This window comes from Centropristis striata, chromosome 11 (genome assembly GCF_030273125.1).
Source record: "Centropristis striata isolate RG_2023a ecotype Rhode Island chromosome 11, C.striata_1.0, whole genome shotgun sequence".
Classification (NCBI taxonomy): domain Eukaryota; kingdom Metazoa; phylum Chordata; class Actinopteri; order Perciformes; family Serranidae; genus Centropristis; species Centropristis striata.
In genome coordinates this window covers 28,962,660-28,983,768 of record NC_081527.1, presented here as the reverse complement: position 1 = coordinate 28,983,768, position 21,109 = coordinate 28,962,660, and the positions used below count along the sequence as shown (strand labels likewise).

Sequence of the window (21,109 nt, the reverse complement as noted above, 5' to 3'; positions counted from 1 at the left end):
AATAAATGAAATCAGTTAGTGTAGACTGACTGCTGCCAACATTGATCAACATGCTGAATCAGCCAACTCCTTCATTGATAAGGGCCGACTGGTGCTAATGGTGCTGGACACACTGCAGAAACTAATGGTGCATAACAACTAACTGTTGTCTCAGGGTGTCAGGAAACATACTTATATCAGTTTGCATGTGTTCGACTTCAGAATAATACGCAATAGTACATGATAATGATTCTAGTAAGTAATGCAGATGTCTTCCAACAGCGCAGATGTTAGACAACATCCATAAAAAGATAAAATAGTGGCTGGTCTTAGTGTGAATGGACACCTTTTATACCACATGGTACTTTATGTTTGTGGAAGTTAAAAAAAAGATGTTGGAATACAACATTTGCAAATGATGCAATTGAGTCATGATTAGTTATCATATAAGATATCATATTATATGATTCTATCCTCACAAAACTTTGGCGTGAACGACCCGAGTGGGAACTGAACATCCAGACCTGGCAACCTCCCACACACAGTATCAAGTTAAAGAGAACCATATGTCCTGTATGTGGCTTATGTTATTTACTGTATCAACATTATGTTATTTCTCCTTCCATGACTTATGTGTCATTGTGGATTTATGGTAAGAATTCCTCACTTTTTAACCTCGGCGAGAGGGCCAGGGGAGTGATAGAACTGGGTCAGGCTCTGGTCTGGATAACGGCCACTCAGACTGGCTTTCACAGGGCTTAGGGCTGACGGAGTGTGAAGGGTGAGACTGGCTGTAAATCTCTCAATGTATCAGGTGTTCACTTCATGTCCAGACACATTTCACAGAGATGCAGTGTGTGTGAGGTTCTGTAGTGATATCATCATTACATGCTTTCTGTTCTGTCTCTAATCAGAGGTGTTTTATTGTTTGTTGCACCCATCCTAGACTTGTCTCAACCTCTTCCACTCCAGTTTTCACACAAACTTTGGACAAACCTCTGGGTCTAAAGTCGGCGTGTAATTACCAGCTGCTGAGCCAGTTTTGGAACAATGGTACTTTGGTATGTTTGTGGTGGAAAAACAAACTTGTGTTACTGTAAAGCACCACATTTAAGCATCCTCCGCACAGTAAGAAGTATGTCCAATTTGACTACCCTGTAGTGTTCTCTACACACAGGTTCTGAACATGGCCCTACCTGTTCCTGTCTCTCCAGCCAGCGGTCCACCATGGGGTGATTGGCGCTGAGTGACGAGCGGGCCGTCTCTCTCTGAAACTCTCTCTGATTGCCCCAGGCTCCTGCATCCCGTGGCAAACTGCGGTACGTGTCCATATTTTTACCCTGCAAAGACACGGAAAAACAAAAGTGTTTGGGGGTATTAGAAGTTAGTGAAGACAGGTTAAAGTGAAATGTGAAACATTGGCTAAAACATTGAGGAATGATTTTTTTCCAAAATAGAGATTTAAAAGCCCTCTGTGCCTTCGTGCCGCAGTGGCTTAATGTGTAACATTGACTAGGGTTGTCACGATACTAAGATTTTCAACTCGACACCGATACTCAATACCATTTTCGATACCACAAGGATAAAAACAAAGACCCCAAAATTTAAAAATGCAACATGTAAAAATTAACAGAACCACAGGTTAAATATTTATAATAAAAAACAGTTGTGCAAAAAGAAACTGCAACTATGATAACAAGCTTCAGGTCTGAGGTAGTGCAAAAAATAAATAAATACAATAAACAATAACAATTAGAACAATATTTTGTATGCTGTGCACAATATTAGGCAAGCTTGATAAGTCGACTTTTCTCTGCTTCATTCTGGGACTTCAAGAGAGAAAATAACACTTTTCATCGATACTTTTGAAAATGAGTATCCGGATACAACGTTTTAGTATCGATACTTTTTTGAATATCGATACTTTTGACAACCCTACCATTGACTTAATCAAAATCTAATAATTCTCAATGAGCACTTTGTTTGCAAACAGCTATCTCTGTTTTTGATACCAGGCCGCCTTACCTTCCTCTCGAGGCTGTTGGTGCCGGAGGAGTGGCGAGCTTTCAGGAAGCCAGCGGTGGTGGACCAGCGCGTTGGGTTCTTCCTTGATGGCGGCTCTTCCGTTTGGACACGTGGCTCGCCACCAGGGAAGGGTCCATTGATGGTCAGCAGGGCGGGGTCGCTGCTGCGCCGGACATGGAGAGGCATATCTGAAAGATAGAAAACGCAGCAAAGAGTTTTTGGTTACCACTAGATAAAAAAGAAGATGTGTTTTTCTTTATCTCAGGCTGTACTCTTGGAGGAAATATCACTGCTGATTGTTTTACTTGTTTGTTATTAAGTGCCTTATTGTCAATGTATGTGTAGAGAACCACGTCTCTTGCTGTAGTTGATGAGACTTGAGACTAAGGTTTAATATGTTTAGAGATGATTGATGTAAATAGGCTGGAACAAATTCTGTTCCTGGAACATTATGGGCTAATAAAGGCAATTAATCATTGAGATACCATTATCACCCCATTGTGGAATAATCTGATTTGTCACTAAAAGTCTAATCAGGCAGCTCTAGTTTCTGCTTTACTGCCAGTGAATCAGAGCGCAGCAGACACTGTGTGGGAACAACAATATGAGGAAGAGCCTATTGAGAAACACCAGTGTAAGTGGATGCCTTCCATTAAAACTCTTCACTCTGTTTAAAAGTTGCAGTGTGTGGGAAGTGGGCCAAGGTCCAAATAACAACTCCAGCAAGGGCAGCGCACACAAAACACCACAGCCAGCGCTTGTACACAAGACTTGATGTTATGACATTAAAAATCTCCCACTTTCAGACCTCTCCAAATCCCACGAGTTAATGTGATTGGTTGAAACGCGCCCAGCGGACCACACGAGAGAGATGGAGTGTAAACGAAAAAGTGAAATTGTTTAAAAAGCTGGAGCGTCTTCTTCAGATGACAATGCCAAGTGTCACATTCCCATGTGCTCTTCCAGGATGTACTGCTGCTGTGGATGGTTGTGTGTGTTCATACAGGAAATACTTTAATCTGTCCAAAGAGAGGAGTGTGTGTGTGTGTGTGTGAGTCAGTTATTTGACTTGATGTGTATTGTGAGACTAGATTAACTATGTCCCTGTTTATGTGTCTGTACTCTGGTGAACTAATGAGGTTGAAGGTCAGTTTGTGTGTCTGTTTGTTTAGAGATATGTCCATTTATGCAAACTGTAGTGGGTCTGTGTGCGTGTGTGTGTGTGTTAGTGATGAGCCTGTGTTTTTGGTGCATGCAAGCAGTGTTGTTACATGTCTTTATGTCTGGAAATATATGAGCCAACAGCTATAGTATTTGTTGAGAAATTCAAAGTGTGCATGTGTGTGTGTGCGTGCTTGTACTTCCAACATAGTGAGGACCAGAACACATTTAACCCGCACAGTGAGGACATATTTGCAAAGTGATGACATTTCACCAGTCCTCACTTCTTTTAAGGCTTTTTTGAGAGTTCAGGCTTTATTTTTAGGGTTCAGGTTATATTAGGTTTATGTTAAGGTAAAAAATGAGAGTTAAAAAAAAAAGATAAGTAACTGAAACTTATTGTGTGGTTAAAAAACTAACTAAAACTAACTAAAATGACAGTGAAAATGTCCTTCGTTTTCGTCTTTGTCAACTTTTTTCATACAAAATAAAGATGGATAAGGTAAAGGAAATAAAGGCAAAATTTACTGTGACCACTTTTAATCTCCCACCCAACAAATACCCCATTACAAAAAACTAAAACTAATAAAAATTAAACTAAACCTAAAGCATTTCAAAAAATAAATACTAAACTAAAACTAGGAAACTCACTCTAAGAACTCATTAAAACTAATTGGATTTGAAAACAAAAATTGACAACAAAATTGAAACTAAAACTAAAGAAAAATCCAAAACTAGTATAACCTTGATAGGGAATTCACTGTTCCAATGAGGGTCCTCACAAAGATAGAAGTACAAGAATGTGTGTGTGTGTGTGTGTGTTTGGCTGACTTGTGATGCTGGGTCACCCGGAGCGTGGGACCTAAACAGCTCTGAGCTGTGAGAGGCAGGGGCACTCTGGGAGATGGAGTTCAAGAGGGGACAGGCTGTCCTGACAAGAGCTCTCAACACCACGCAGCCTACAACTCCCAGGAGGCACCAGGGCAGGACAACCGTTCTTGAGAACTACAGTGACGAGTGCTGAGTACCAATCCAACAACACCGGCCAACTGCATCATTATTTAAGGCTGTGGCTACAGAAAATGGCTCGCATGTGTCTTCTTGTTTTCTCTTTCCTTCCTTTGGTAGGTGGCCCTGGCCCTATGTATAAAATTACCGCCTCAATGCCTCTGTCTGTCTGTTATTTCTGTATATACGAACATCCCACTATCTGCCTGCATTATGATTATTGAACTGCTATGCTCTATCAAATTTTGAAAGTTGAAAAACCACAATTAAATAACATTTTTAAATTAGTTTCATTGCTTTTCCTGCAGTTTCTTCCACAATTTGTTATGATTTTTCCTTTATAGTCTATTTCAGTTGTGTGTTGCATTGTGGGAAACTGTTTATTAAAAGCAAAGTTAAAAAATAAGCAAACTTAGTGTGCATACTGACATTTATGAGCTCTGCAATCTATAGAAATATTTTCCAAACTTGAACACTACATACTCAAAACAGAATCAGAATTACTCTGTTACTGTTTTACTCTGCATCTATTGTTAGTCCTGCAGATTGTCATGCTCTCCATGAAGCAAAATGTGATGATTTATCTTGAGCTGGCTGAAGGAATGAACATGTAATAAATGACTCAGAAGATGGTTGTAGCAGTGAAGTTCATTTAAAACTTCCTTCCAAATGACAAAGAGTTTTAGCCTACAAATATGAATTATGAAAAGCAACAACATTAACGGGACACCATTTGAAGAAACTGCAGCTTTTCAAAGGAGTATCAGGAACTGCATTAATATATTCTAGAGATAAAGAATTAAATTATGAACATCAAGTATGACTTTTATTAATAATTTCTTGAATTTTGGAAATTAACTTTTCAAATTGGCATCAGAAAGCCTCACATGTTCACAACAGTGGCGTCGTCTTTTCATCATGTCTGCAGAGGTTTTGAGTTTAACAAAGCCAAGAAACTAACATGAATCCATTTGTGAGTTTCAATAGAGCTCTCTGTCTAATAAGCTTAATCACTTCTCTTTTGAGTTTGTGGGCAGAACAAGAAAACTGGCAGAGACCCACAGAGTCCACCGCCTCTAATCGCATCCAACATTAATCAGTGATTGAAAGCTATTCTCATTAGGCGCTCACAAAAAAAAAAAATTAATCAAATTCCTTCTCTTCCATGACAGACATTTCTCTTAAAACCCAATAAAATCCAGCTGATGAGATTCAGTGTTGTCAATTAAACGAGGTTAGAATTTATTATGGAGACGGTTAAATTGGACATAACTGGCAGGTGTGATTACGCCCAAGATTTCCATTTCATACTGCATATTCACATTCAGCATCTCACCCAGAAATCCAATTAGGAGTGGAGTGACCTCCCTCACATGGTGTGTGTGTGTGTGTGTGTGTGTGTGTGTGTGTGTGTGAGTGTGACAGAACAGGAGATTTTGGTGGCTGTTGTGTCAATCAATGCCAGTTCACAGGTTATTAGTGGATAAGGCATACTCTAACTGGGCTATTTTTAGTGCAAATAGAATATGCTAATTAAAAAACAGTTCGTTTATAACTTTAATTATTTTGTTGGAGTGTGTGTGAGTGGGATTGTGTGTTAATAGTGAAGAGAAACAAATAAAAAGTCTCAAAGTTCTGAGAATTACACTGAAGCACGCTCCAAAAAAGCACATAGTGAAAGCTTCATTTGCTAAAATTAAAACACAAGACATAGTTTGCTGATAGAAACTTGCTTAAAGTTTGAGCTGTATGTGAGGCAGCAGGTATGACAGAGAATCTATCAGCTGCTAATCAGACAGCAGCAGGTCGTGGTTAACCTTAATTTCATATTTTGACAGTTTGCAGAGACAGTACTGTACCTCAGCCACCTACACATCATGTAAAATATGTGCTAATTAGCCTGTATTGTGTAAATGACGTCGGTATTGTGACATTTTGCTGACTGGCTGGAAAAATCGTCAAGTCGACATATGCAGCATGAACTGAAATGGAGAGGAGGCCACGCCCACGCCGCTCTGACTGGCACCGAGCCAGATGGATTCTCAAGTGCTCCCTCTAAGAGCAGCTCTCCACTGATCAAGTGATGTATCACAGAAGAATAGTCAGTCAGATGCAGGAATTTTACCGCTGTCTGAAGCTCCATTGTTCCGTCTTTAAAAAAAGAAACTAAAATCCTGAATAAGCCATTTTGAAAAAGCATATTTTCGTGTTAAATCTTGAATATCTCCAGTAGCAATCAACATGTAAAATTCACATAAAACTTCCTCCAACTATTAGAAAAACAAAGAAATTAGAAAAGTAATTTGAAAATAAAGAAAAATAAACTAAACTTAAACTGAAATTATAGAGAATATTTAGTACAGACAAAAGACGCGTGGAAAGATACTGCTGCACTAAAATGTTGCAAATTTAACCTTTTTTTTTAAATTCCGTTGTTTTTTTCTTGAAAAACATTTAAAAAATGTAATACTTTATTTCACAAAAGCATATTTTCTATTTAAATTTTCCTTAATTTCACTTCACACACATCCTCCAACCCATGAGAAAAAAGAACAAAATTTTAAATTAATTTGAAAACATTGCCAAGATATAAACAAAAACAAACTCAAACTAAACCTAAACTATATATAATATAAGTCTCAAAAAAAACTTTTTATTCCCCACGTCTTTAACCCAACAGGCTACTCTTAACAATGTTAACAACTTAAAACACCTCCTGAGTTATCTTATGCAGGAGTATTGTTAGGAAGAAAAAAGAAATGTCTTTTGTTTTGTTTTTTTCAGTTTGTGGGTTGAGTAAAGGTTAAGTGTATTTACTTTAAATCAAACTTTTACTTTAAGCCGTTTGGAAAATACAGATCCAGAGGGGCACAGAAAAAGAGAATAAATGAGAAGGAAGAGAGACAGAGAGAATGTGTTTGTCTCTCTGTATTATGTGAGTGTGTGTTTGTTTGCTTCTGCTTGTGTAGAAAAGCCTTTTTTTTCTTGATCCGAATTGACAAATCACCTACAAGAGTCAGTTTCCCGTCCAAACTCAGTAATTACAGTAGGAGAAGCGACTTGGCCGGCAAAACTGCAGAGGTGGACGAGCTCAGCGTCACATTTGATTTAGGAGGCAGCGAATAGAACCAATTAGCCATTTTGGCCGGAGATCAAACGGCTATCTGTGCTTGGAAAAAAAAAGGCCCTCCTGTCCAATTAACAGAATTTATGGACGGGGCTAAGGTACCGCTGGGCTGTGATAAGGTAATTTGTTGGGTTTGCTGTATACTGCAACAGTTGCTGATCTCTAACGCTAATGAGGATGACAGATTTGTAATTTAAGGGGAATATAAGAGGTACTGACTCCATTATTAATCATGTATTAAGTAAATGTTCTAGTGCCTGATTATATCTTTACATTATGGGCCCTCTGATGTATTAATTCATACATCTACAATGAACACATGGTCTTTAATCCAGCCACATGTATCCCTGGTTACTTTACTCTTCTGCAGTGTTGGGACTTACTGGTGCGCAGGGCGGAGGGCGTGACCTCGATCTCACTGGCAGCCTGGTAGGGCTGGAAGGCCGAGGCTCCGCTGCCAGCGCTGAGGTCTGCAGCGAACAGGTCGGGGCTCTGGGTCCCTGTGGAGCTGGCACTGGTACCGTCTCCTCCATGGTGGGGCTCCTGCTCGTCATACACCGCTATCAACTGGAGGAGGGAGGCAGAGCAGAGGAGAGCTCATGAGATGTTAAGAAACGTGCTGCTTTATGTTGCGTGAAATGTATGAAAAATCAACTCTGCTGTAGGTTCTCAGAAAGAGAGGGAGTGGTGGAAGAAGTGTGTCCAAAAATAAAGAAAAATGGTTCAATTATGACTGGGATAATCAATAAAAAATACATTTAGCAAGACATGACAGGGACATATAAAAAGAAGAAAGAACACTTAAGTTCTGTAGGTATACATGTGAATAAAAATGACATAAAGCATAAATACCCCCAAAGTAATAGGGAGATTTACAAAAGAAGGGTGGAAGAGGTCATTAATGCTGGATTGGAGAAAAATGCTGCTTTCATTGTTTCCCATTAATTACCTCACTCTGGCGGCCCAACAGAGTAATCTGTCCCGCTAGAGTCTCATGTGCTGCGCTAACGTCACATATCAAGCTCCTGAAAGTATTTTTACACGGTTCATGATATAAAGTTATTTAGCGTTGCCGTTGCTCAGCAGAGTGTCAGTGAACTGTCAGTCAATCAAACCCCAACACCCACCTCTCCATCCACACTTACACGCGCACTGGATTTAAGCCTCCCCACTACTCCGCTTCAAAACATGATGAAGAAACGTGCCTACCTGTCTGTATCAGTCCTGTCCACACGTGGACGCTGCGTATGCGTGTGTGCGCGCGGCAAACTAAATACTATCAACCCTTATGGGCTGGTCAGAGGTCAAACACACTGCTGCATTATGCCTTTCGTTAGCCGCGAGCTAACATTAGCTAACACTTAAAGTTGTTTTAATCATAGACATATATACATGCATATATGTCTATATATGTATGGGCTGGTCAGAGGAGCGAGCTAACATTAGCTAACACTTAAAGTTGTTTCAATCAGACATATATACATGTACATATGTCTGTGGTTCACACCACACTAAACGGCGACTTACTGTTTTGAATAACTTCCTGTCGCGAAACACATGCAGCTTTCAAAATAAGAGCACGGTGTGTTAACAGAATCGACCACAGAATTTAGAAGAAGACTGTCAAAATAAGATGCCTTAAATAAAAAGAGATACAAGAACCCTTATTCTCCTTTAAAATAATTCTTAAAATATGCAATCATTAAGATTAGTGTACATGATGGAATAGTGGCATTAGAGTCTCATACAATCCCGTGTGAAACACTGGCTTTATATTACATAAAACCCATGAAAAATCCACACTGATGTAGATTCTCAGAAAGAGAGGGAATGGTGGAAGAAATGCATAAAAGATGAAGAAAAGCAGATTACATTTAGGGAAAAGGTTTTGCGAATGCTTGCAATCTTAACAATGATGACATACACGGGGATAATCTGGAATTATGAGAAAAAAATACATTTAGAAAGAGAAAGAGAAAGAGGGACAAAGACAAGGACATATGAATGGAAGGAAGGAGACTGAAGTGCTGTAGGTAAGATTTGAGTAAAAATCCTGCAACAAATGATATAACAGAGCATAAATACCCCTAAAAGAATGGGGAGATATACAAAAGAAGGGTGAAGAAAGAGAAAGGAGTGAGGAAGGAAAAATTCCATTTGTGGAGAAATGTAACGCATTTCCCTCTGAAACTGTTCCATAAAACCTAAAAGGTTACACACCTTTTTGGAAATGATAACTGTGTTATGTTAAATATAGGCCTATGTTAGATATTATGACATACAACAATTTTTTTAACATGTAAATTTGTTGGGTTTATTTCTGTATCTGTGGCTGTGGGAGGGGATTTCATTCTACACAGTAATAATAACAGCTCCGTCAGAATCTAATTAAATTCGGAGAACAACACGATGGACAGAAGATAACCCCTGAAATCTTGCTGGAGCATGAAATCTCACATGATACACCACAACATAACTGGACATTCATTAAAAATGGTTTAGTTTTCTAACTTTTATCACTGGAATCGGAGTAGAAGTTGAGGGCCAGATGGTGAATAGATAGAAATGGGGAATTGGGTTTTTTTCCGGGTGCTTCAGGTCAGAACGAGACACATGGTGGTCCCTTTTTCACTAAAATACACAAGGACCGCACATACAGTCCAAACGGATATGGGGCTGATTTAGAGTCTATTCTACGTTACACTGAGGTGCTCATTACGTCCAATCATATCCTCTCTTCACTCAAAATGCCTCCACATTCTCCCTCCACGGCTTTACCTTCAAAGCTCTTCTCACTCACAGATATGATTAATTCCAGCCTCTACCGAGTCCCTTTATTGGATTAAAAAATGAGATTCATGCTGTCCCTTTGTGACTCCCACCAGGCCCACGGGTGTGTTCAGCTGGTTTCACTTAGCTGAGGAGAAAATGAAAAAAATCCACCCAACATTTTGCCAATTCAAAGGATGTGATCTAAATGTCCCTGTTGGTGGGTTCTGATGTAGAGGCATGATTGTGATAATGTCCCCCCACTCGTAGAACTGCCCCCCTGACCCACACCGAGAGATGAAAATAAACATGTTGAAAAGCTCAGACATCTTCAAGATATCAGCTCATCTGGATTTATTTGCATGGTTTGGACCAAAGAAAAACCTTGAACTTTAAAGAAAACTTGACCGAACAGCCTGCAGCAAAAAATAGCTGATCACAAACAGACTCAGAAATACTATTTTACTGAAGAAAAATACAAGAAAAGTACATTTGCTACCACATGAGAAAAACTTGTTTATCAGTTTGATTTTGCTTCAGGGACAGTATGAGTATGAGCGTTGAGAACTGGAAACAGGTTCTGAATTGGAAACAGTTCCAGAAATATAAGAAGGACTTAAATATGTGTATTTTGCTTCAATCCATCTACTCCTGACCGCAGAGTTTAGACCTTCAGCACTTCAGTCAAAATGTTTTCTTATATTGTGGTTTCTATAGGGATGGCTGCAGCTAATACTAACAAGCTGAATCAAATCATTCATTCATTATCCTCAGTCGCTTATCTGAACTCAGCTCACATGGGGGCTGGAGCCAATCCTAGGTGACATCAGATGAGAAGCAGGGTTCACCCTGGTCAGGTCTCCAGACTATCACAGGGCTGATGTGACAGATTCATGCTCTCATTCACTCATACAGGCAATTTAGAGTCACCAGTTCGACCTCAGCTGCATGTTTTTGGACTGTGGGAGGAAGCAGGAGGACCAGGAGAGAACCCACGCTGACACAAGGAGAACATGCAACTCCATACAGCCGGATATGAACCTGCGACCCTCAAATCAGTTCAAGAAAATGAATTAATTATGGGATGAAGTCATTAAACAAATCGTTCAAAGCAACATTTTGCAGCTATTTTACATTAAAATAACAATTTTATGCAAGAAGTTTCTTTATGGGACTAACACACTACCAGTTGCTGGGGGAGGGGGTTCTGATGTTCTGGCTGATCTGCCTGAACTCTCAGTGATTAACCCATTTAAGTCGGGAAAGCATTACCGCATTTCTACCATTAAAACCAGGGGCGCTGTTGCGTTACTCTACCATTAAAGCCGGGAAAGCGGATACATCGTTTTGTAGTATTTGAAGTTTTTTCCACCTATTTTCGGTCTCTTGGCCAATGAAATGCATCAGAATACATGTGGGAGTGTCGCAATGCAACATGGGACTTTTCCAGAACTTTGAAATCATGGTGGAAGACGACTATAGTGGAGGGAGCTCAGATATAACAGCTCAAATACTTTTTGAATTTCATTTCTATCTGCTACAGAGGCTGAAAAATCTATTATTTAGTAGGAAGCGTTGACACTTCTGTTGAATTTCCAGAAAAACTTCAGGTTTTAGGGGGTTATTTTAAAATTGGCCAGAGGTTTTACAGGCATTTTTTACAGGCGTTTTAGGCCTAAATGGGTTAACAGGGTTTTGTAATAGACACTTCTTAACTCATTCAGTTTCAGTTAGGCTTGCTGCCAGGACTGGGAGCTTGGAGCACTGAAACCATGGACCAAACTTGTTCTTTAAAACACACTAGCAATACAATATAAACATCTTCTTTGTGGCGTCCATGTTGTTTCCACATTATTTAAAGCTCATGAACACACAAAAGTCAGAAAACAACTTCCCTACTCCAGAAATCTGAGGAGCATGGGGATGCACCACTGGCCTTGGCTGAGGTCTACGCTCTCTGAGTGCCTCTCCAGTTTTACATATAAAAGAGAGGGAACCACTGCACAGAAGTGTTCTTTTACAAACCCCCTGCTGCATGTTCCTGAGTAACACACTGAGGCCATTCAGGCAACACTGTCACACTCTCACTTCATGAAAAAGTCAACTCTTAAAGCAACAATCTCATTACAACACACTGCTCAAACATTTACACAGTAAAAGACACACTCACATTTGTATTTATATAAATACGGCCATGTTGAAAGAGAAGCATTAGCACACACAATTACATTTAGACACACAGAGACGCCCACACAATCCATTAAAACACACACACTTGCACAATTCAAATCCAACTAGCAGTTTTCCAGCACATTAAACCTTCATTTCAGCCACATTTAGCCCGAGAGCTGTGGAGTTTTATAGCATGCTGGACATGCTCCCTGGTGAGAGGAACAGGCTCTCGAGGGGAGCACACACACGCACACACACCCAAACACACACAAACACTTAGACACATTTACAGACCTCAAGACTCATTTTTCCCATTAGGCCTTTTACATAAATGTGCAGACATTTACTTCAAATTAGAGCTCGCGTCAGCCCGAGGCTAATGAGTATACACAGCAATGGGGGTAATAAAGGTCAGAGGACAGGGTGTGTGTGTGTGTGTGTGTGTGTGTGAAAAGATATGGGGAGAATGTGTTAATGTAAGAACAGAGAGAGAGGAGAAGAGGAGGGGGTTAAGAGTAAGAACAAGTAGAACAGATGAAAGTGTGTGTGTGTGTGTGTGTGTGTGTGTGTCCTAAAGTGAGACTCATGGGAGAAGCCAGTCAGTGGTTGTGTGTTTCATGCGTGCACGTCTATATAAAACTTCCTGTGTGCAACTGTCATCCACTCTTCCCTCATTAAGGCTCAGTTCAGCCAGAACAGCTGAGTCAGCAAATCCCCTTCCCTGCTCCCCGAGGACACCACAGAAGAAGAACCAACTGGGCCCCAATCCCATGTGATTTTACAGCACATGTGGTTGTTATTACATGGTAATCAGCTCGGCTGCAGAGCACACTGTGTGTATGAATGTGGTAGGGCCTCGAAATCTTCAGCCAATCTGATATCATTGAAAGGTAGAAAACAATCAGTGAAAATCATCAGTGTCATAATAAAAGCCGTATGGTGGTTTGATGAGGTGGTCTGTGTATGCACAAATCAAAAGTACACTCATTTTTCATTGTATTTGTGCATTTTGATTCAGTTTTTTCTCCTCAAAATGTCAAAATGAGAGTTACAATTATCAGAATAGTATGTTTCTACAAGACTAGACTGTCATTTTCTGACTAATGGAGAAGGCAAATTTGCCTACAGGGATTCAAAAAGGTTTATATTATCAATTTGGGGTTTTTGCTTCCATTTTAAGGCTTAGATCCAGCACCCAAGCTGTTTCGAGACCACCAAACTAACTAAATTCCCTTTACCAGATCTAATGGATGTAGTTGGTCCCCAGTGGACTTCTTCAGCAGGTTTGGTTTAAGCTTTTTAGGTGTTTATTATGTGGTCTGCAGTAGCTATTCCAATATTATAAAACTGATCCAAAATGTGATATTGCATATTTTTCTATTGAAAAATGCTAAACTTTTCCAATCCCTTGTCAAATACCTGCACCCAAGTCTTTCTAAAACCTCAGGAAAACACTTTAAACCAAAACGCATTTGCTGAAATCATTTGCATAACATTATTTTCTACATGGTGTACAAATTATGTCTGGATTAGATCAGTCTGTGTACAATACTGTACAAATATCCATATGCAGATGAGCACATGGCAATAATAACAATGATAATAAAATAATAATAACAAATGCTCCCTGGAAGAGGACGATAGAGACAATCTGAGAATACAAATGACAGGTAAACAAACTAAATATCCGTTTTAGTTTGTGTCTCCGTCTCGTATACGGAGCTGAATATGTTGAGAGTAAACATCAGAGGACACAGCTGTGACTGACGGCGGCTCCCTCAGGACCGCACCTACGTTCTGTTGTCTGTGTGCTATGAAACAGCCCCGAGTCAAATAAGTCAAAGCTAATTGCAGAGGTTTGCTGACAAGCACGGCCCTGACCTGACCCCAGCAGAGCTGCTGCCATCACACACACACACCAGCACAAGTGGTCCACACCGGCGAAAAATGAGAATGTGTTCACTGAGAAAAGGGTGTTGATTGGCTTATGAAACTGTGTCAATGAGGTCAGAAGATGAATACAATTTAAAATTATGAATATCTTCTTTATGTGGAGCATTTTGCTGTTGGATCAGGCCTGAAATAATTCATCCATTCATTACCCTTAAACGCTTATCCGCACTCGGGTACTTTTTGAATAAATTATTATCGGGCATTATATGCAAAACAGGACATGTGCTGAGAAGCTGTCAGTATTTTATTCTTTCTGTCTAACAACCCAAAAAACCTCAAATATGAATAAAAAAAAGCTGCTCTTTGAGTCTGAAAAGCTGTTAGAGTGCTTAAAATTGTTAATGATTATTAAATCATTATCATTCAATTAATTGAATAGTTGCTTAACGATCTGCTGGAATGCAATAAACAAAAAACATGTAATCCTCAAGCAAATATAAAAGAACATGCATGTATGTGTGTGTGCAAAACTCTTATCAAGTCACACACACACACACACACACACACACACACACACACACAAAGCCAAAAAACAGTAACAATAATTGAAAAGTAAATTACAATGGAAAGTGTGAGTCAGTCCACTTTTCAGCAGTCACTTGCAGCTCATAAATCATCATCATAACTCTGGCTAGAACAATGCGCTGGCAGCCAGGCCGGAGAGAGGGAACTGGAGGTCTCTCAGAGGGGAATTAATCCTTACGGGTGTGTGTTCAGGGGGTTGACTTTAGCAAGACACAGTCGCTGCTTGCACCACATCAGTGATCGGCCAGTCTTATTTCATCAGAAATCCCAGAGCTTATGCAGCACGGCCGTCCAAAAATTACAGTTGCCTTCGTTCTGGCTACAAACTCCAAAACATAAATCCTTCCAAGCTGCTACATCCATCTATCGAGCGTTTGATTTATCCCCTCGTCACATCACAGAACGTCACGTCATTGCAGTTCCTCGCAGAATTCTATTACATCGACAGGCTGCATGTTACCTAGTGTTTGTGTTCTGTCATATGATTCATGTTATCTGAACCATATTATATCAATAAGAGTAGACACATAAAGGGAAATATAAGAGGATTTATTATTTGAGCAGAGGGGAAATCTGCTCGTCAAACAAAGTGGAACTGACAAGACAAGACAAGCCACAAAGTGTATGAAATGAGCTGACTCATGAGTAATGTTTGGTTTATACATACACAAACATGATGATTTAAAGTATGGGTGCAACTGAGACATATTTTTTTATTCATCACACAATTGTTTTCTCAATTCATCTATTAATATTGAAAAACTTAAACTTAAGTGATTTATTCTAATTCAAAACATAAAAAATAGCTAACACTTTATTTGAAGGGATATGCAGTAGACTGACATGACACTGTCATTAAGATGATGGAGGCTCTATGCATGCTTATGAATGTTGTCATTAAGTGTCATTCGGTCAGTTATGTCACCTTTAATGCAAAGGTGTTTGAGATGGTTGAAAATATCACAGCAAAGAAAAAAATGGAAAACTCCTCCCAATAATGTATAAGTACACTTAAGTTCTTGACTAAGGTATTTATAATTCAGTATCATAATCTGTTTAACTACTTTCTAACTTCGTGTTTGAACATACATGACCACACAAACTTTTTTTTAAGTAGTAATCATGTAAGGATATACAAAAATATATCGATATATTTTTAAATGTGATATGGAATTAGACCACATCGCATATATCGATATAGTTAAAATTTTCTTTTATATATGAATGTAGCCCTTACTGGGGTTTTTCATATTTAGTTCTTTTGTAATGTTTGTTATCCTTTTTTCATATAAATACATTTATTTCAGAAAAAGATTGGACTATTTTATTTCATAGACTTTTTTTATTTAAGATATTTTTTATTTAAACATGCACTTTATGGAGCTTTGATCTTTTTTTTTTTTAAAGGTACTCCTGTTGTAATACAGTATGTTCACTTAAATAAACGGTTTCAATAAAACTACTTGTATCATATTTGGCTTTGACTTTGACGGAACATTTGCTCTCACTTTGCGATAAAAATATCAGGATATATATCGTATATCGATATTCAGCCTAAATATATCGGGATGTGACTTTTGGTCCATATAGCCCAGCCCTAATGACAACATTCATAAGCATGCATAAAGCCTCCATCTTAATGACAGTTTCATGTCAGTTTTATGCATACTGAACTGAACTGATCACTGAACTTACACCCATCAAATGTACCCAGAAGAAGTTTGCTGGAATGTAAAGGAAAAAGTTATTTTTTTATTTAAAGTTGATTTAAGACCTGAAACTTGGTGTCCATGTCTAACCGATGTTAATGCACTGTGAAGAAGAAAACCACAACTGAGTGACTTGAACAAGTGATGGACTTTAAAATAGTTGCCAGTTAATCATTTCTGCTTTAAATGAAAAAGGTCAGACATTTAGTGACGGTTACTTGGTATCAGCCAACAGTTTGTGTGCATGGATGAGGAAATAGAACTGATTTGGAGAACACCATAATCAGGAAGGACATATTTTAATCGATTTATGGGCCAACATGACTAAAATTAAAAGTGTCCAATTAGCCTGTTCACTGGACCCACTTCTGGATATATTTGGAATGTCCCATTTTGTATTTAGCTCACTGGCCCTGGACATAGTGAAACCCTAGTGCTGAATTACTGCTTTTGGTATTTCATTTAATATTACACATTTATATTAATCTTTGTAATTGCCTTTTCCAAGTCATGACTCCAATTATAATATGAAGAATTTGAATTTGCTTATGAAAAAAAAGCCTGTGGAGTATTAAGAACTGTTGGGCTATACAAATAAAATTGGTTGACGATCTACAAACAATAACAGGTTTTTTGTTATTTGGTGTGCTGCAGGTGGATATGTTTAGATAAGGGATCTTTGCAGCCACAACAAAAGATTGAAGGTTATCACAGACACACAAAGAATCTTGGAAACACTGCTAACTTGTCTATGAAGCAGTAGCACCAAAGGACATTTCTATGCATATTTTATACTCTGCAAACAAAGGTGAGTCTGATTCTGGAAACCCAAATCCCCCGGACCTGGCATGCACTCGACCAGCTCCGTGCCAGGGAATGAGAGGGCAAAAAACGAAGCCGTCAGCAAAAGGAGGGAAGTAACCACTTCACTTTCGCCTACACAGCTGTGTAATCCAAAACATGTTATCCCGACTCTCCTCTTAGATCAAAAAAAAAAAAAACTGCAGCCTCGGACATTTTCCTCGGTTACATGCTTCAGGAGCTGTGAAGAAAGTGTGAGGTTGCAGTCGGCGTTTCCCAAATGCGACAGCCATCAAAAACCTTCAAAATCACTCCGGCACGGCCAAAAGCCACAAAGTGCAGACAGGCAGTGACCAATGTTACCCTCGGGTCAGCATACCTCACTGACTTGAGTTTCAGAATGAGATGTCTCGTATCGGAGGCAAAAACTAAACCCACCATTAAAAATAATCATGATTTCACAGGGTGGCTGGTAACTTGAAACTTCAGATGACAACATGATAATACTTTTGCAGACAGGATTCCCTGCATCTGATGGTTGTGAAAAATGAGCTTCAGGTCACAGTGTTTTTATGTGAAAATGGATACCTAGTTAACTATTTAAAAAGTGAGCGATAGTTTGGTTCTTTCTTGACATTTATTTCTGGAGATTTTCACCTCCAGTTGAGCCGTGGACTCTTGATGGGTTCATTAAGTCCAGAAGGGAATTAACTGTATATAAAGTCTTTGTTTGAATGTCAAAAGAGAAGTTTGAGAGCTGTGACGAGAGTAATAGTTACATGGTTTCCGTCCGCCGAGTGAAAAATACACGAGGGCGGCGAGAGCTATTCATCGAGGCCACAGAGGGAGGGCAGGAGGCGTTTCTCCTCTTCCAGACGTCCACTTTGATTTGTTACCTGAGAGCTTACATGAAAGTTTTCAGCATAATTTTTCCACAAATAGCAGTTGGCGGACAGCTGTACGGGCAACAACACGCTGGAAAAATAACAGGCACTCCATCTCACCTACTTCATCAACTAGATTTATCTTAATTGATATAGTATATATGTAATAATTAGAGTCACAGGAGAGGCAGCTTGACATTATGATGTATCTCAGATTTCCACACAAACATGCTTCAGTGTTCTATAACAGAGCAGGCCACAAGGCTTCAAATTAAAGGCAGCCACTGGTAAAAATAAATCACTGATCCTACTTTGATTTCAATTGTCAAAATTGAAAGCTCATTTCAATTTAGAGTGAAATGTCACCTCTATGGATGGAAGTATTCAGCTGCATATAATGCTGCCACCAGAGCATGTAGGAAACCCAAACTTTCAAATGTTTTGGTGGCATCTCATTACACTGTGCTCAACTTCACAACACTAATCACACGTCACATTAAATCAAAGATCACTACTATTTGCCTGAAACCATACCAAACCATTGGCGCATCCACACACAAACAAATTGTATTTTTTTCTAATTCTGGGTACAAACATAATCAAAAGCAGGTATTGTTTGACTGGAAAAGGTTGAGGCTGATCTCCCCTCAATAATAATAATAACAATAATAAGGAAATTATATTGTTGTTCTATTGTTGGCATCGATTGAATCATTTATAAGATACCAAATTACAACTTGGTTTGGTAACCTGCCTGTAAAACAAAAAGCACAACTGCAGAATCTGACTGGACGGGCGGGAAAAATAATGGGTATGCCCCCCATCCTCCCTCCAGGAAACCTTTGAGGAGACGGTGAGGAGGCAAGGCCGCAAAATCGCTGGTGATCCAAACATGTTCTCTCCAGCGAATTTGAGTTGTTGCCTTCAGGAAAAAAGGTATAGGGTACCAAACTGCAAGTTAAATAGATAAAAACTGTCCTTTATCCCTATTTCGATTAAATTATTAAATAGTGCAAGATAGTGTGTGTGAGTGCGTGTATGTGAATGAAAGATTCATAAAGGGATTGTGCAATAAAAACGATGGTATAGGGAAGTGCAATACAATAATCAGTGTAATAGAATTAATGATGTTGTATGTGTAAATGTGCAATAGGAAGAGTGTGTGCAATAGTGCAAATGAAGAGTGTGTGTGTTCTGTGCTGATATGAATTTATGCGATATGTAAACAGACTGTGACAGTCTCTTTTGTTCAAAACAAATTTCTCCTCATGGATACAATAAAGCAACTAACTAACTAACTAACGACAATATAGGGAGTTTGTACAGGCAGCCAAATACGACTCATATTCAAGTTTCAGACTGTCCTCTGCTGTCATCTTGCTGATGGAGTTTAGAGTTTAAATGGCAGACTCCAACCCAGGATCAGGGTTTATGTCCTACACCTAACCAGGAAGATTTTGCCCAAAACCTACAGTAGGTCAGTGGTCTTCTAGCATAAATTCAAAGAAACTGCAGCCTTTGTTCAACGGTAAGCTGCACATGTTTGTATAATGCTGTGTGTGCTATTTTTAAGAACACTCTGCTCTGAACCGTCAGTTGCCAAATGTTCATATGAGTCGTTATGGGTGGTGCTGACATATGGTCTATTCTGTCGTTACGGTTGGAGATCTTGTTGAAAGCTACTTGGTACTGTTCTATTGGTCAGTGCCTTAAGACCTTGTCACGTACCGGTTAGGGCTGGGCGATATGGGCCAAAAGTCATATCCCGATATATTTAGGCTGAATATCGATATACATCCCGATATTTTTATTGCAAAGTGAGAGCAAATGTCCAGTCAAAGTCAAAGCCAAATATGACATGTCACAAGTAGTTATATTGAAACCGTTTATTTAAGAGAACATTAATAGTGTATAACAACAGGACTACAATTTCTAAAAAAATCAAAGCTCCATAAAGTGCACATTAAATATATATATATATATATCTTAATTAAAAATAGCCTATGAAATAAAATAGGCCAATCTTATGCTGAGATAAATATATTTTGTTCATGAGAAAAGAATAACGAACATTACAAAAGAACTAAATATGACAAACCCCAGTAAGGGCAGCATTTATATATAAAGAAATATGTTTTTTTAACTATATCGATATGTACGATATGGTCTAATTCCATATCACATTTAAAAATATATCAATATATTTTCACATGGATATATCGCCCAGCCCTAGTACCGGTGATGACAGAATTAACTTTTATTGTTCTGGGGCTGTTTTAGCAAACTGTACTTTAAGCCCATCAGACAACAGTATGCTCCCAACTTTGTCCACAGAGCCATTAACGTCCAAACTGGATAGGGTCTTACCCAAACTGTTGCAACAAAGTCAGCTCTGTGAACAACTGATTCACCCACTTTAGTATGACAGACGTTAAGTGTCCTGCACAGAGCTCTGACCTCAGGATGAACTGAAATGTCTATTTCATTTCACAATGTTTAGGAGTAATAAATGCAGGAAGACTGTCTGGGAGCTCCAGTAGTGCTTCTCTTACAAAACCATTACTACAAAAACATGACATCTGAATGGAATCAGAAGTGACATCCCAGTCAACTTTTCCTCCAAAGCTTCACTCTCCATCTATCACATTTAGGTCCATCCCATCCCATTTCTACATTCAGATAAAATTTACAGCGTGTGCAGTGAGTTCTCGCTATAGCACTCTGAAGTTATTTTGTCACTTTGTTCCCTCACAGTCACCACATATAAATCCAATCCACTCACACAGTCCTATCTGCAAGTTTCAGAAAGACAAATTTAGGACTTCTTGGTCCTTTTCATGTTCCTGAGAATTTCATTTAAGACCATTTAGACAACTAAAATAAAAAACAGAGCTTGCTAAAGCAGATTATTTTTGGAAAATACATTATAAAAAAAAAAGATTTTAAACATTTGGCATTTTTCCTGCATTTATTTGCCATAAACTTTTTTCAAAATG

General features: G+C 38.9%; 1 protein-coding gene across 3 annotated transcripts in view; it reads right to left on the bottom strand.

Annotated features, from left to right (window-relative positions):
- LOC131979811 (partitioning defective 3 homolog) overlaps window positions 1–21,109 on the bottom strand; it is a 293,005-nt gene that overhangs the window by 171,233 nt on the left and 100,663 nt on the right. For all 3 annotated transcript variants that reach the window (XR_009395141.1, XM_059343852.1, XM_059343853.1), the window contains exons 3-5: window positions 7,684–7,867; window positions 2,005–2,192; window positions 1,176–1,319 (exon numbers count right to left, since the gene is read on the bottom strand). Coding sequence is in view for 2 of the 3 variants with exons in the window: in XM_059343852.1 (XP_059199835.1) it covers window positions 1,176–1,319; window positions 2,005–2,192; window positions 7,684–7,867 (516 nt within the window). In the remaining variant the exon portion in view is untranslated. The remainder of the gene's footprint in view (window positions 1–1,175; window positions 1,320–2,004; window positions 2,193–7,683; window positions 7,868–21,109) is intronic.